Source organism: Pinus tabuliformis, chromosome Q (genome assembly GCF_031772625.1).
Source record: "Pinus tabuliformis cultivar Carrire ecotype Pingquan chromosome Q, CPIR1, whole genome shotgun sequence".
Classification (NCBI taxonomy): domain Eukaryota; kingdom Viridiplantae; phylum Streptophyta; class Pinopsida; order Pinales; family Pinaceae; genus Pinus; species Pinus tabuliformis.
Genome location: NC_142296.1, coordinates 125984511 through 126000521, shown reverse-complemented (window position 1 = coordinate 126000521; position 16011 = coordinate 125984511). Strand labels below are relative to the sequence as shown.

The following is a 16011-nucleotide window of genomic DNA, read 5'->3' as shown; positions in this document are numbered from 1 at the left end:
CATCTGCGACAGATTCAATATCAGATAGTGTATGGTGTTGATGCCAAGGTTTGTAGAATGGACGAAATGTTTGCCAATTTGTGATGAATTCTGCAACAGAATCTTCTATATCTTGTACGATATGGAGAAAAGGTTCGTATAGCATAAGTTCAACTCTGCAAAAGTCAGCGTAGCAAGATTCAGTTGTGGATGGTATGGAGGAGTAACGTGGTATGACCCAAACAATTGCTTTTGTAGGTCTTTGTTTCCATTTGTTTGTTTTGCGACGAGGATCATATGACCAGGATCTTGCTAATTCTATTAGTGATGTGGATTCTAGGGTAGAAGGGCACTGGATATATGTATCTATGATGTGCAGGGATGTAGTGGAGGTGGTGTTCATTTGTGGAAGGCGCATAAGAATTTTTTGGCTAACATTTAAAGAAATGAATGGTCGACTGCATAATGTTAATGGTAATTTTTGCAGCATATGGCAGGTTTCTTGTGATCCAATGTCATGATCAACAAGGGTTTCTGCAAGAAATTTTCAAAATGCGGATGTTGTTGGGTCAGCAATGGGTGAAGCCAGGACAATTCTACGTAGCATGTGGTGGAAGCTTTCAGATTTTTTTTCTGCTTTGGATGCATATTTGGTGATATATTTTTGTACAGTGTGTATGGAGAGTACTGGTTGGTAGTCAACATTTGCACGCCAAATAGATAGGATGGTAGGGTTATGGCTATTGAGCCAATCCTCGTTGCGAGAAGGGGTGTATGTTTTTTGGCCATTGGAACCAATGAATAAGGTTGATTTTGGATGTAATTCCCATGGTGCTTTATAACGACATTGGAGTGAGGATCCATTTTTTCTTAGGCATGTGCTTTCTGAGCATTTTGTGTGACGTTCAACACAATTGATGAGCTATTCATAGTCATTGAAAGGATTGGTTCTGAAGATTTGCGGTGTGGACAGTAGACAAGGGTCTCTGGGATTTGTCCAAGCAATTGGTTGGTTTGAAGTCGAAGGAGTACGAGGGTTCCAAGCAGAAATATATTTGTCGAAGAACTGCCTCGTAATATCAACTGCTTCTGTGTCTTCCCAGTTGAGGTTTTCCATATCAAGCGCATTTTCTATCCAAAGGAAACCATGGATGTGCGCAGATCCCCTATGTTGCCATTCATACTTGTCAAGTATGTGTTTTTGTAAGATAATTTTGTAATAGGTGAGGAATGTTGTTTCGAGTTTTTGGAAAACAAATGCAGTAGAATGCGTACCTGTACCAGTAATCTTTTGTCTTCAAGTGTTTCTCTAAGATAATCTCATGAAATGTTGTGAATCTATGGCGCATATATAGTGATGTTAAATGTGGGTTAGAGATAATGTTATCATTTCTCCACTTTTGTTGTTTTTCAATATCAGAAGGAAGACATCCAGGCATGATTGCATGAAGATCAGGCCATTTTGTATCAGCTGCACTTAATGTGAAGAAGAATGTCGGGCAACCGAGTTGAGATATCATGTCCGTTAGTTCATTTTTAGCTTTGTGCCAAAATGATCTTGTTCCACATAAAGAGCTACCGAATCGCATGACTTGCTCCTCCAATTGCTCATTTGGAAATTATTCTAATCAGATGTTCAGATTTTGAATAGATATTGGGAAGTTATCTGTGATGTTATTTTTCACAAAAATCGATGTTATTGCTTGACTGCGATGTCACATCATGAGATTATATATGTAATAACGAAAGCGTGGGTGCTTTCCAAATCTGTTATCATAGTAACATATGAGATGAAGTGCATATTCATGTAACTGCATTGCTTTCATTCTTGGCTGATTTGGCATTGCAGCTCCCGTCGGAAAAAGGGTGGGGAAAGCCATAGAGAGTAGACCTTTTGTGTTGTATTCATTGATTGGTGATAAACCAATTTTTGGCCACTCAATTGTAGTCTCAGATTGGTAGTTGTAAGCATGTAAATAGTGGCGGATTTCTTGGATTTCTGTATTTGTATTAGGTATGATGGGTACGAATGATGATGTTTGGTTTACGGATGGGTCTGCGGAATCTTCGGTGAGCTCATGTGGTGGTTCAAGTGAAAGGTGGACAGTGGTTTCTGTAGTATTGGAATCATGAATGGAGGAGGAGACATCGGTGGGGATTGCTGGTAAGGATGCCAGTGCATTGTTATCAATACGAACATTCTTATAGTATGGGTCATTTGCCAATTTGTATTCTAATGCAGCGAGAACGCGATGTCTACTGACAATGAAATCATAAGCCTTATGGTCATTACTATGCTGAGTGACAATTAGGATGTCCAAGTTTTCAACACGTCGTGGCAACATGTTTGCAATTTTTGTAATGTCTTGAGGAAAACAAATTGTGTGGCCACTGTATTTATATTGGCCACCACGTGCATGTGTTACTTGCAGTATAGGGTTAACCCTAGCAATGAGCATTTCTTCTATTTGTGAAAGAGATGTAAGGATAGCTGGTTGAGGACCAGGGTCCATGTTGTTTGATAATGAGAAGCGATGACCCTTTGTTTCAGAGACACATCTGGAGCAGCAATACATGTGGTTGGAATTGCAGATATGTATTCCAGGATATGATTCAAGACAAATGGAGCATGGGCATTTAGGTGGAAGTTTATCAATCTTTGCACGTAAATCTCGATGTGCTTGATTAGTATAAACATTGCTGAAAGCATGTGTGAAGGAGGGGTTAGGGCAATGAGGTATGGATGTATTTGTTTGAGAGGTTTGCTGAGAAGATAAAGAGTTTGATATTTGCAAGGGAGGATTGTTTTTGGGGTGGGCCATTTCAGATGAGGAATGTTGGTTTTCATTCTGTTTTTTGTGTTTTTGACATTCTCTGATGTCTTTTTTTGCTTGATAAAGCTCACGGCGACGTGCATTTATTCGTTCTTTATTTGTTGCATAGTATCTTTGAGCACATTCATTATTAGAAGAAGAAGCCATTCGCAAAATTTATGGTACCTACAAGCAAGAGAGTGGAAAAGAAGAATTTTATTTGGAGATAACAACCATGTTATTGTATGAAAGCGAAAGAAGGGTAAAAAATTTAAGTGAAAGCGAAAGAAGGGAAAAAAAATTTAAGCTTTGCATAGTTTTATGTGAATTTTTTTACTTGAATAATGTGTTTGAAAGAACATATTAGTATTTTTTCTTTATACATGTAGATTGTTTCATGTGTAACTCTAGTATCATTTGGGTGCTAATTTGATTGCTCAAGAATCACGGTGTTTTGAACGACAAAGGTCGAGAAAAGTCGTACTGGCGGGCCAATTGCAAGCCCTGGAAGGGACAATGTAGCCATATGAGGTGCACCAACATCTCCCCTAGAGGAAAAGGGAGTAGGATTCCCCTGAGGGGAAATCCTTGATTGGTGGACTCCATTTTCTCAACCTAAGACCAACGAGGGAACAGTGATGTTATTTCGATTTAAATAAATTTTATGATGCTTTAACACAACTTGATTTTTCAATATTTAAGAGTCGAGAAAAAGCTAAAGATGACTCTAGTCGCCTTCAATTTTTAATGAGCTTGAAGTGACAAGTGCTCAGATGGACCTTTTCTTTTAAGGAGTTTGAAAAGGAATAAAAGTGACTACTCTGGAAATCTAGACAGGGGGATTACCAAACCAATCGCAAAACTACAGAATACTTTTTATGGTACGGCAGTCAATCTTCCCGAATGCTGTGTTCAGTGCATTGCGATCGATAGGGCGACAGACACAACTTCCTAAGGATAAAGGATATAGCCTATTGTGGTCTCCCAATATATACTCGATGGTACGTGGGAGCACAAGTCCGTACTGGCACTTGTCGTCTCAAAGAGGAGGAATCACCCAACCTACGATGAAAGCGATAGTTACCAGGATTTACGACACCGGAATATGTCTCTAGCCTAGACTTCTAAATGTTGTGCGTTGGGTTCCAAAGCATTTTTATGTTTATTGAAATTTATTTTACAGTTGATCTTTCTTAAGAAGATTTCCTTTTAAGGTTGACCACGTGATGTAGATTTACAATTCCTAAATATGCAATCTAAGATGATAAACAACCGTTTAATTTCTTTTTGCAATGAAAATCCTAGCTACTAAGGAAAGAGAAGTGAAATTGTTTCAACATAGAGCAAGGAGCACACACGAAGATGCACTGTCCTAAATCAATTTCTGCATGCATTCTAAATGCAAATGCACATGCATGTATTTTTTTTCCACTTTTTAATGTGTGAATGACAAAAAAAGACAGTAGTGTTCACAAAATGTAAAATTGTAGATGAAATGGAAGAAAAATTAACAGCCTGACAGGGATACAAGAGAGAGGTTAATGTAAAATTGTAGATGAAATGGAAGAAAAATTAACAGCCTGACAGGGATACAAGAGAGAGGTTATGAACTGTACAAACCCTTCTTCTAGATGGGCATTTCCGATTATTCTATAAATAAATAACTGAAATTTTTATATGATGGTCAAATCCCTTTGTTTATGAATGATGTTGTTTCAGACTACGTAATTAGACAGATAACAGTGGGTTGTATCAAGTATTCTTACAGATTAGCATTTCCAGTTTTTCAATAACTTGTTAATTGAAATCTAAAACTCCAACATGGCCCCCGAATAGTCTTGAATTTTCAAGGAAAATAAGCATTTGAATGACTTGCAATAATTGTTTTTAAAGTGCCTCCAGAATTCTAAGTCTAATTTTGTTATGGTGTTAATCCTTGGCATTTACTGAGAGGTTGACCCTCCAGTTTAGAATGAATAAATGCAACACCATAATACCCACTTACTATTAAGCATACAATCTAAACAATAATCAAAGAATAGATAGGAATCAATATACTATACAATAAAAAGAAAAAAAAGGGAGTATGGGATAATGGCAATAGAGCCTTAGGCAATCCTAATGTATCTGTAGGGAAACAAACCCAAGTTTTAGTCCAAAATCCCTAACAAGACCCTAAATTCAACATATCCATGTGGATATGAGGTGTGATGACTATGTACAAGATTCCACGAAAAAGATGTTTGGAAATATTTTGTTTGGAAATTGACTATATTTTGTTTCTGATTTGTATGTTTCATTAATTTATTTAACAGACTCTCTTTGCAAAAAAACTTAAAACAGAGTAGGCCAAGGCTTTTTTTAGGAAGCGATGCAAAGTATCTGTATTTAACATTGTTGTGTGAGTAACCAACATAATCTATACATTGTTATGGAAATTAATAGTCTTTGTGGGAAAAAAACCTAATATAATCCACACAATCTAATCCTCATGGGGAAGGTTTTGCAGGAATTTAAAGGTTTTCTTATGTTATAAAATCCTAAGCTAATGTGGGTGTCCTAGCAAATAAGCATATAACCTCTTCCCTAATAGTTAACAAATGCCATGAAGCAAAACATGTTGCAAGGTACAAACACTTGGAAACCTAGGTAGGGACGAACCAGTATCAATTTGTCTAATTTGTCTATTATATTGAATAACGATATATTGCTACTTTAAGAATCATCCAAAATAAAGAAAAGATATACCGAATTTTATATTTCTCTGAAAGACATTAATACACCTGTGATCTTTTAATGCTACACGAGGTCATGATCTAATGGAAGAAAAAATATGACAACAGTGTTTATATTCCTCTGAAAGACATTGATACACCTGTGATCTTTTAAGGCTATACGAGGCCATGATCTAATGGAAGACATTATGATACACTTGTGATCTTTTAAAGCTATAACAGGCCATGCTCTAATGGATCTAGGCAACAAAACATTCTGATACACCTGTGATCTTTGAAGGCTACAACAGACGATGATCTAATGGATGGTTCACAACTGGCTTTATTTCATTGAATAACTTAAGTATAACTCACAGCAGTATTTGAGAGATATGAAATCTCTGGTATGCTTCTCTTCTGGCCAATTATCAATCAAATATCATCATATCACTGGCGAGAATTGAATCTGAAAATAATTATTTGTTACATACTGGAACCCATTATTTTTGTTCCATACTCGAACCCATTATTGACATGCAAAAAAATGGACTGATAAATCTACGAACATGCCATTCTAAGATTTGTCCCCTTCTTGATATCAATCACAAAGTTGCAGTAAACAATAGATTTAACATAAGAAGTGAAGAAATATAACACTCTGGCATCTCCACCCATGTATACTGTGAAGTCTATGGGAATAATCTTGGAGGAATTGGCATCAGAGAAGAAATCTGGATTCTGAGAAGCAGGAATGAAAGGAAACGGTTGAACCCATTATTTTTGTTCCATACTCGAACCCATTCTTGACCTGCAAAAAAATGGATTGATAAATCTACGAACATGCAATTCTAAGATTTGTCCCCTGCTTGATATCAATCACAAAGTTGCAGTAAACAATAGATTTAACATAAGAAGTGAAGAAATATAACACTCTGGCATCTCCACCCATGTATACTGTGAAGTCTATGGGAATAATCTTGGAGGAATTGGCATCAGAGAAGAAATCTGGATTCTAAGAAGCAGGAATGAAAGGAAACGATTGAACTGTTAGGGTTGCAGAAAGATACTCTGTTTCCTCTGCCACTATCCGTCCTCCCGGAACTGAATTGATAATTCCAATCTGCGTACCATAGTAATACATCCAGAAATTATGGCAAAAAAAAAAAATCTGAGGTAGCAGTCGACATGGCACAAAAGCTATACCTTCAAAGTAATGGTCCAATAAAATGTTTGAAAAATAATTTTTTCAATAATATTTGAAAATAAATATTTATTTTCAAACTAAAAATATTTATTTCAAAGTTAAACATTATAACTTGTATTGATCAATACTAAACTAATAATGATCAACAAACTATAATGGCAAAGACTAATAAATATAAATTATATATATATAGTAGATTAATATCAACCCTCGTCTAAAAATGAAACACCATTTACCTTTATCTCGAGATTTAGTAAATTTGGTTAAATAGTTAAGGAAAATGTAGATTTTTGTTTTTAAATTAATATTAAAATTAACTTAAAAATATACCCCAATAAAGAATACATAATTAAGCTACAACTTAAATAATATCTTAACTAATTCTCTCTCATTGCAAACACTTTAACTCATCAAATGTTTGTTAAATCTAATGGTGGTTCACTAATTTGACTAATTACTCGCACTCTAGAATTAGACTTGTCTTATTGAAGAGCACATACCAGATATTGATGGAATCCCATCACCTAAATTTCAAAAAAACTAGCGTGTTAAGTTTTCTCAGAATATTTTCTTTGTAATCTGACTTGCACCTGTCAAAAGAAATAATACTCCCATGAACATGAAAATCTGTATTCAATTGCTGGTTCAGTCCTGTTGTAATAGTTTCAGAGATACATATTCCCATATGAAATTTGGACGTCCATTGCTGGATTAGTCTTGTAATTCCCATATGAAAATTTGGATTCCATAGCTAGATCTGCGGTATTACAATAGTTTCAGAAATACTGGATTTTATTGCTGGATAAACCATGTTTTAATAGGGATTTTATCTAATGGATGGTTCACAACTGGCTTTATTTCATTGAATAACTTAAGTATAACTCACAGCAGTATTTGAGAGATGTCAAATCTCTGGTATGCTTCTCTTTTGGCCAATTATCAATCAAATATCATCATACCACTGGCAAGAATTGAATCTGAAAATAATTATTTGTTACATATTGGAACCCATTATTTTTGTTCCATACTCGAACCCATTATTGACATGCAAAAAAATGGACTGATAAATCTACGAACATGTCATTCTAAGATTTGTCCCCTACTTGATATCAATCACAAAGTTGCAGTAAACAATAGATTTAACATAAGAAGTGAAGAAATATAACACTCTAGCATCTCCACCAATGTATACTGTGAAGTCTATGGGAATAATCTTGGAGGAATTGGCATCACAGAAGAAATCTGGATTCTGAGAAGCAGGAATGAAAGGAAATGGTTGAACCCATTATTTTTGTTCCATACTCGAACCCATTATTTACATGAAAAAAATGGACTGATAAATCTATGAACATGCCATTCTAAGATTTGTCCCCTGCTTGATATCAATCACAAAGTTGCAGTAAACAATAGATTTAACATAAGAAGTGAAGAAATATTGACATGAAAAAAATGGACTAATAAATCTACGAACATGCCATTCTAAGATTTGTCACCTGCTTGATATCAATCACGAAGTTGCAGTAAACAATAGATTTAACATAAGAAGTGAAGAAATATAACACTCTGGCATCTCCACCCATGTATACTGTGAAGTCTATGGGAATAATCTTGGAGGAATTGGCATCAGAGAAGAAATCTGGATTCTGAGAAGTAGGAATGAAAGGAAACGGTTGAACTGTTAGGGTTGTACAAAGATACTCTGTTTCCTCTACCACTATCTGTCCTCCCGGAACTAAATTGATAATTCCAATCTGCGTACCATAGTAATACATCCAGAAATTATGGCAAAAAAGAAAGTCTGAGGTAGTAGTCGACATGGCACAAAAGCTATACCTTCAAAGTTATGGTCCAATAAAATGTTTGAAAAATATTTTTTTCAATAATTTTTAAAAATAAATATTTATTTTCAAAGTTAAACATTATAACTTGGATTGATCAATACTAAACTAATAATGGTCAACAAACTGGATTGATCAATACTAAACTAATAATGATCAACAAACTATAATGGCAAATACTAATAAATATAAATTATATATATATATATATATATATATATATAGTAGATTAATATCAACCCTCGTCTAAAAATGAAACACCATTTACCTTATCTCGAGATTTAGAAAATTTTCATTTACCTTTATCTCGAGATTTAGTAAATTTGGTTAAATAGTTAAGGAAAATGTAAATTTTTATTTTTAAATAAATATTAAAATTAACTTAAAAATATACACCAATAAAGAATACATAATTAAGCTACAACTTAAATAATATCTTAACTAATTCTCTCTCATTGCAAACACTTTAACTCATCAAATGTTTGCTAAATCTAATTGTGGTTCACTAATTTGACTAATTACTTGCACTCTGGAATTGGACTTGTCTTATTGAAGAGCACATACCAGATATTGATGGAATCCCATCACCTAAATTTCAAAAAAACTAGCGTGTTAAGTTTTCTCAGAATATTTTCTTTGTAATCTGACTTGCACCCTTCAAAAGAAATAATACTCCCATGAACATGAAAATTTGTATTCAATTGCTGGTTCAGTCCTGTTGTAATAGTTTCAGAGATACATATTCCCATATGAAATTTGGACGTCCATTGCTGGATTAGTCCTGTAATTCCCATATGAAAATTTGGATTCCATAGCCGGATCTGCCGTATTACAATAGTTTCAGAAATACTGGATTTTATTGCTGGATAAACCATGTTTTAATAGGGATTTTACAATAGTTTCAGAAATACTGGGTTTTATTGCTGGATAAACCATGTTTTAATAGGGATTTTATCTAATGGATGGTTCACAACTAGCTTTATTTCATTGAATAACTTAAGTATAACTCGCAGCAGTATTTGAGAGATGTGCAATCTCTGGTATGCTTCTCTTCTGGCCAATTATCAATCAAATATCATCATATCATTGGCAAGAATTGAATCTGAAAATAATTATTTATTATATACTGGAACCCATTATTTTTGTTCCATACTCGAACCCATTCTTGACATGCAAAAAAATGGATTGATAAATCTACAAACATGTCATTCTAAGATTTGTCCCCTGCTTGATATCAATCACAAAGTTGTAGTAAACAATAGATTTAACATAAGAAGTGAAGAAATATAACACTCTGGCATTTCCACCCATGTATATTGTGAATTCTATGGGAATAATCTTGGAGGAATTGGCATCAGAGAAGAAATCTGGATTCTGAGAAGCAGGAATGAAAGGAAATGGTTGAATTGTTAGGGTTGCAGAAAGATACTCTATTTCCTCTGCCACTATCCATCCTCCCGGAACTGAATTGATAATTCCAATCTGCATACCATAGTAATAGAACACAATTGTGTTGTTGTCATATTTGAATCTCTCAATGTTGGGGTTCTTGACTGCTGTGTATATCGTCACTGTAAAACTCAAGGTTTTGCAGGAATTTAAAGGTTTTCTTATGTTATAAAATCCTAAGCTAATGTGGGTGTCCTAGCAAATAAGAATATAACCTCTTCCCTAATAGTTAACAGACACCATGAAGCAAAACATGTTGCAAGGTACAAACACTTGGAAACCTAGGTAGGGACCAACCAGTCTCAATTTGTCTAATTTGTCTATTATATTGAATAACGATATATTGCTACTTTAAGAATCATCCAAAATAAAGAAAAGATATATCGGAGTTTATATTTCTCTAAAAGACATTGATACACCTGTGATATTTTAAGGCTACAAGAGGCCATGATCTAATGGAAGAAAAAATATGACAACAATGTTTATATTCCTCTGAAATACATTGATACACCTGTGATCTTTTGAGGTGTACGAGGCCATGATCTAATGGAGGACATTCTGATACACCTGTGATCTTTTAAAGCTATCTGATACACCTGTGATCTTTTAAAGCTATAACAGACCATGCTCTAATGGATCCAGGCAACAAAACATTCTGATACACCCGTGATCTTTGAAGGCTACAACAGACCATGATCTAATGGATGGTTCACAACTAGCTTTATTTCATTTAATAACTTAAGTATAACTCGCAGCAGTATTTGAGAGATGTGAAATCTCTGGTATGCTTCTCTTCTGGCCAATTATCAATTAAATATCGTCATATCACTGGCGAGAATTGAATCTGAAAATAATTATTTGTTACATACTGGAACCCATTATTTTTGTTCCATACTCGAACCCATTATTGACATGCAAAAAAATGGACTGATAAATCTACGAACATTCCACTCTAAGATTTTTCCCCTACTTGATATCAATCACAAAGTTGCAGTAAACAACCCTCGTCTAAAAATGAAACACCATTTACCTTTATCTCGAGATTTAGTAAATTTGGTTAAATAGTTAAGGAAAATGTAAATTTTTATTTTTAAATAAATATTAAAATTAACTTAACAATATACACCAATAAAGAGTACATAATTAAGCTACAACTTAAATAATATCTTAACTAATTCTCTCTCATTGCAAACACTTTAACTCATCAAATGTTTGCTAAATCTAATGGTGGTTCACTAATTTGACTAATTACTCGCACTCTGGAATTGGACTTGTCTTATTGAAGAGCACATACCAGATATTGATGGAATCCCATCACCTAAATTTCAAAAAAACTAGCGTGTTAAGTTTTCTCAGAATATTTTCTTTGTAATCTGACTTGCACCCTTCAAAAGAAATAATACTCCCATGAACATGAAAATCTGTATTCAATTCCTGGTTCAGTCCTGTTGTAATAGTTTCAGAGATACATATTCCCATATGAAATTTGGACGTCCATTGCTGGATTAGTCCTGTAATTCCCATATGAAATTTTGGATTCCATAGCCGGATCTGCCGTATTACAATAGTTTCATAAATACTGGATTTTATTGCTGGATAAACCATGTTTTAATAGGGATTTTATAATAGTTTCAGAAATACTGGATTTTATTGTTGGATAAACGCCATGAAGCAAAACATGTTGCAAGGTACAAACACTTGGAAACCTAGGTAGGGACCAACTAGTCTCAATTTGTCTAATTTGTCTATTATATTGAATAACGATATATTGCTACTTTAAGAATCATCCAAAATAAAGAAAAGATATACCAGAGTATATATTTCTCTGAAAGACATTGATACACCTAAATTGTTGATTAACTGCAGCATTGAGGCTTCTCCAGTAATTAAACGCATGAAAGTGCGATTTTATAATAGATTACATACTGAATGAAAAAATCTGTCCTGTCTCTGAGAATAATTTACCAACCTAATTTTTCCCTTTCACATTGCTATATGCCTCACATTCATTGCTGTCAGAAACAGCAGTAAGAAGCAGGTCTGTGAATTATCTATTGCAAGGTCTGTGAACTGTAAGGCATTCAATATGATGGATTTTTATTACCATCCCCTTTCACTTGACTGCAAAAAGGTATGCTTGGTTATGGAAGAGAAAAATACGAAGTATAACCCCCACATTGTGGATCCTTTCAAAGTAAGGAATTTGGATGCAGAGTTTTTTAGGCAAAGTCCTAATGGTAGCATTCCTGTACTAATCACTGCGGATCAAGTTTTCTGTGACTCACTGACTATGATTCGGTAAGTTTCTTTCACCTACAGAATGTATAATATTTGAATTATTTTCAGAGGCCTTATTGATGTCTATTTAATGATTCGTATCCTATCAATTTTTATTGGTAAACAGGTATCTTGCCAAGATTGGCAAGCCTTTAGGCCATAAAAGGGTAGATCAGAGCAAGGTCCAGGAGTGGCTAGAGAAGATTGATTCATGGGACTCGAAACTCTTCACGCTAAATCATTGTCCAAGTGATAATGCTATTCATTTTTTTAGCAAATTCAAAAGGCAAGTTGTCATTACTCGTCTTGTGGAAAATCCTGATTTGGCAGAAAAATATCACAACAAACTTCAAACCATGCATGCCATGGAGGAAATTTTGAAGGATCAGGAGGTTTTGGCTTCAAAAACGAATTAAATTATAAGGTTACTCAATGAGGCTAAGAAACAGCTTACAAACACACAGTTTTTGGCTGGTGCTGAGTTTTCTGTGGCAGATTGTGCATTTATCCCTGTACTTGCCAGAATAGAGGTTTTGAAGTTGGACAAAGAGTATTTTCAGAAGCATCCTCGTCTTATATATTACTTCGAGCAGATGAAGGAAAGACCAAGCTATCAGACTGTAATAGGCCCAGGCCTTATTGATGTCTATTTAATGATTCATATCCTATCAATTTTTATTGGTAAACAGGTATCTTGCCAAGATTGGCAAGCCTTTAGGCCATAAAAGGGTAGATCAGAGCAAGGTCCAGGAGTGGCTAGAGAAGATTGATTCATGGGACTCGAAACTCTTCACGCTAAATCACTGTCCAAGTGATCACGCTATTCATTTTTTTAGCAAATTCAAAAGGCAAGTTGTCATTACTCGTCTTGTGGAAAATCCTGATCTGGCAGGAAAATATCACAACAAACTTCAAACCATGCATGCCATGGAGGAAATGTTGAAGGATCAGGAGGCTTTGGCTTCAAACAGGAATGAACTTATAAGGCTACTCAATGAGGCTGAGAAACAACTTACAAACACACAGTTTTTGGCTAGAGCTGAGTTTTCTGTGGCAAATTGTGCATTTATCGATGTGCTTGCAAGAATAGAGGTTTTGAAGTTGGAAAAAGATTATTTTCGGAAGCATCCTCGTCTTATATATTACTTCGAGCAGATGAAGGAAAGACCAAGCTATTAGACTGCAATAGGCCCATATTTCACCTATTTTGGAAAGATGAAAATTTCATTGCCTTCTATCCGTAATATGAGCATTAGGAGATTGCTACATAACTAGTAGTATGCATGGTATTATTTTGTTGTCCTCTATCTGTAATATGATCATGAGGCTGTTGAATAAATATAGTATGCATAGGATTATTTTGTTCTGCATGATTACAGACTATATAGAACCCTCAACCCCTTAGATGACCAAGCAAGCAAGCAATACAATAGTATAGTCGTGAAGCTTGTGAAGGGCCTATTGAGATATTTATGCTAGTCGTGAAGCTTGTGAAGGGCCTATTGAGATTTTTATGCCTGCTATAGAAATTTGGCGAGCTCTGTTGTAAACAGATCCACGAGCAGGCTAGAATTTTGAAGTGGGCTTAGCTATTGGTTAAGCCACCGTAACTATTGATTCCTTTTTTTTCTATGGGAATGTTAATTGTCTTTGATAGAGAGCATACGGGCTAAGCTTTTATTTGTGACTCTGTTATATTTTCTCTGTAGTTAGCTTGATTAATGCAAACAATGAAAGACTTGGCAATGGTACTTAAATCAGTCAGCTTTAGGAGCATCACAAGAACCAATCAGTATGCTATATAATTTCAACTTTAAATTACCATTACAGATCTTCTGACAAGTTATTCTAGCAGCATTTTCTAATTAGTGTGCTATGTAATTTCGACTTGAAATTACCATTACAGCTCTTTTGACAAGTTAAGCTAGCAGCATCTTCTAAGCACTGCTTGAAGCATAATATCTTCCAGCATATTTCCTTTAAAAGATGTGATTGACGCTGTTATCCGGTATCGGTAATTTTTGGAGGAAGTAATCCTTTCAATAGACTAAAGCAAGAAAGAACATAGAAGATATATTTTGTTACTATTGGGGGATAAAATGGAAAATAAACTCATGGCTTATGTCAAATGGAAGAAAAAATATGACAACAATGTTTATATTCCTTTGAAAGACATTGATACACCTGTGATCTTTTAAGGCTATACGAGGCCATGATCTAATGGAAGACATTTTGATACACCTATGATCTTTTAAAGCTATAAACTCTTTTCGCTGATTACTCTCCGAGGAAACAGTCCTGCCACCTCACACACGCAACTGGAAAGATGCTTCCTTCTCATCTATTTCTACTCAGCTTAACACAACATCATTTCTTCATAGAATGAGACTGATGAACAAACACTTGCTAATAGATATTAGATTGTAACGCATATTGAATTTCATGGATAGGGCAGGTAAGGCATTCCAAATATGGTGAAGGATAAGACATTCCAAATATAGAGAAGGTATTTCATTTCAATATGCTTATCAACTTACAGCACAGTAGCTTGTTCCCCAGGAATCACATCCCGTTAGCTAGTTCCCCAGCCACACCAGACACTTCGTACCCAGGGCAGGCAAGATATGCTCGCTATGCAAACTGTGCCAATCCCTTTGAAGCATAGCCATATTCTAATCTAGCGCAGGTGTTACATTTAGTGAACCCAAAAGCATTCTACAGCGCAGGTGGAGAGGGTGGGGTGAGCCACCATGTTTATGTTCGCGCGTTTGCGCATTGAATCTAAATGCTAGATTAGGTATATTGAATATGGATACTACCAAAACCCATTTGAACCAGGTTTGATATATCCCTACAGATTATCAGGCACAAAGATGCACATATTTAATTTGTGCAAACGGCCAACGTACCAACTGCAAAAACCCAAAAGAGCAACCTCAACTCTGCACCCTGGAGGCGCATCTCAGAACTGGATTCAGATGAGCACGTGATAGTTGATGCTCTAACATAACCAAGGAAGGAAAGCGTGATTGGATCAAGCATTCGCATATATTAAATCCAGTTAAATATCATAAATGAGAAACCATAACAAAAAGAAGAAAGAAAGGCAAGAAACACTGACCGCTAAGAGTTTTCCAACCAGAAGACCTCTAAGTAGAAATCCCATGTGTGAAGCAGACGAGTACAAATATTGATATCAACAGCACAAGGCTATGCAGGTTACGCAGCCCTCATGCAGGGAAGAAAGACACGAAACCAGGGAAGAAAGACACGTTTCGTGCGGCCCTCGTCGGTTTAGTGATTGCCAAGAGTCTCATCGCCAGGAGGCCTAGCCTTTCATAGCCCATAGCCATATCCTCCCTCTCTGTCCTCTAGCCGGTGGGAAAAAAAGACATTTTTCCATGAAAAAAAAACATATTAAACCAACGGCGAAAAACACCCCAATCGTCTAACACAGAATCAATGGCTCAGGATCGCACACGTCACATTTTAGGGATGTCTTTCTCAAAGGGAACGCCTTACGGCGTAAATATATATATATATATATATATATATATATATATATACCTTTCTTCATCAAGAGTGTACACGGAACCCTAGACAGAATTCTGGAAATTTAAATACACCCATAAGCATTATTTGGTTCTCACCTTCTCGTCACATACACAAATTCAATTCCACTTCACAATACACAAATAACAATGTCATATCATTGTTACAACCTGTGGTGAGATAGA

General features: G+C 35.3%; 1 protein-coding gene and 1 pseudogene across 3 annotated transcripts; one reads left to right on the top strand and one right to left on the bottom strand.

Moving 5' to 3' along the window:
• Nucleotides 1-6116: 6116 nt before the first annotated feature.
• Nucleotides 6117-15601, bottom strand: LOC149218572 (uncharacterized). 3 transcript variants are annotated; one of them, XR_016248629.1, is made up of 2 exons: nucleotides 15396-15601; nucleotides 6117-6314 (listed from the first exon to the last, which is right to left on the bottom strand). XR_016248629.1 is itself a non-coding variant. In XM_089382418.1 (2 exons), the coding sequence occupies exons 1-2, from the start codon at nucleotides 15438-15440 to the stop codon at nucleotides 9743-9745; spliced, it is 333 nt and encodes a 110-aa protein (XP_089238544.1). In that variant the 5' UTR covers nucleotides 15441-15601; the 3' UTR covers nucleotides 9635-9742. The 3 variants fall into 3 exon arrangements, 1 of the variants encoding a protein (XP_089238544.1); XR_016248628.1 differs by lacking the exon at nucleotides 6117-6314 and adding an exon at nucleotides 6322-6626; XM_089382418.1 differs by lacking the exon at nucleotides 6117-6314 and adding an exon at nucleotides 9635-10030.
• LOC149218573 (glutathione S-transferase TCHQD pseudogene) lies at nucleotides 12084-13549 on the top strand (annotated as a pseudogene).
• Nucleotides 15602-16011: the final 410 nt, after the last annotated feature.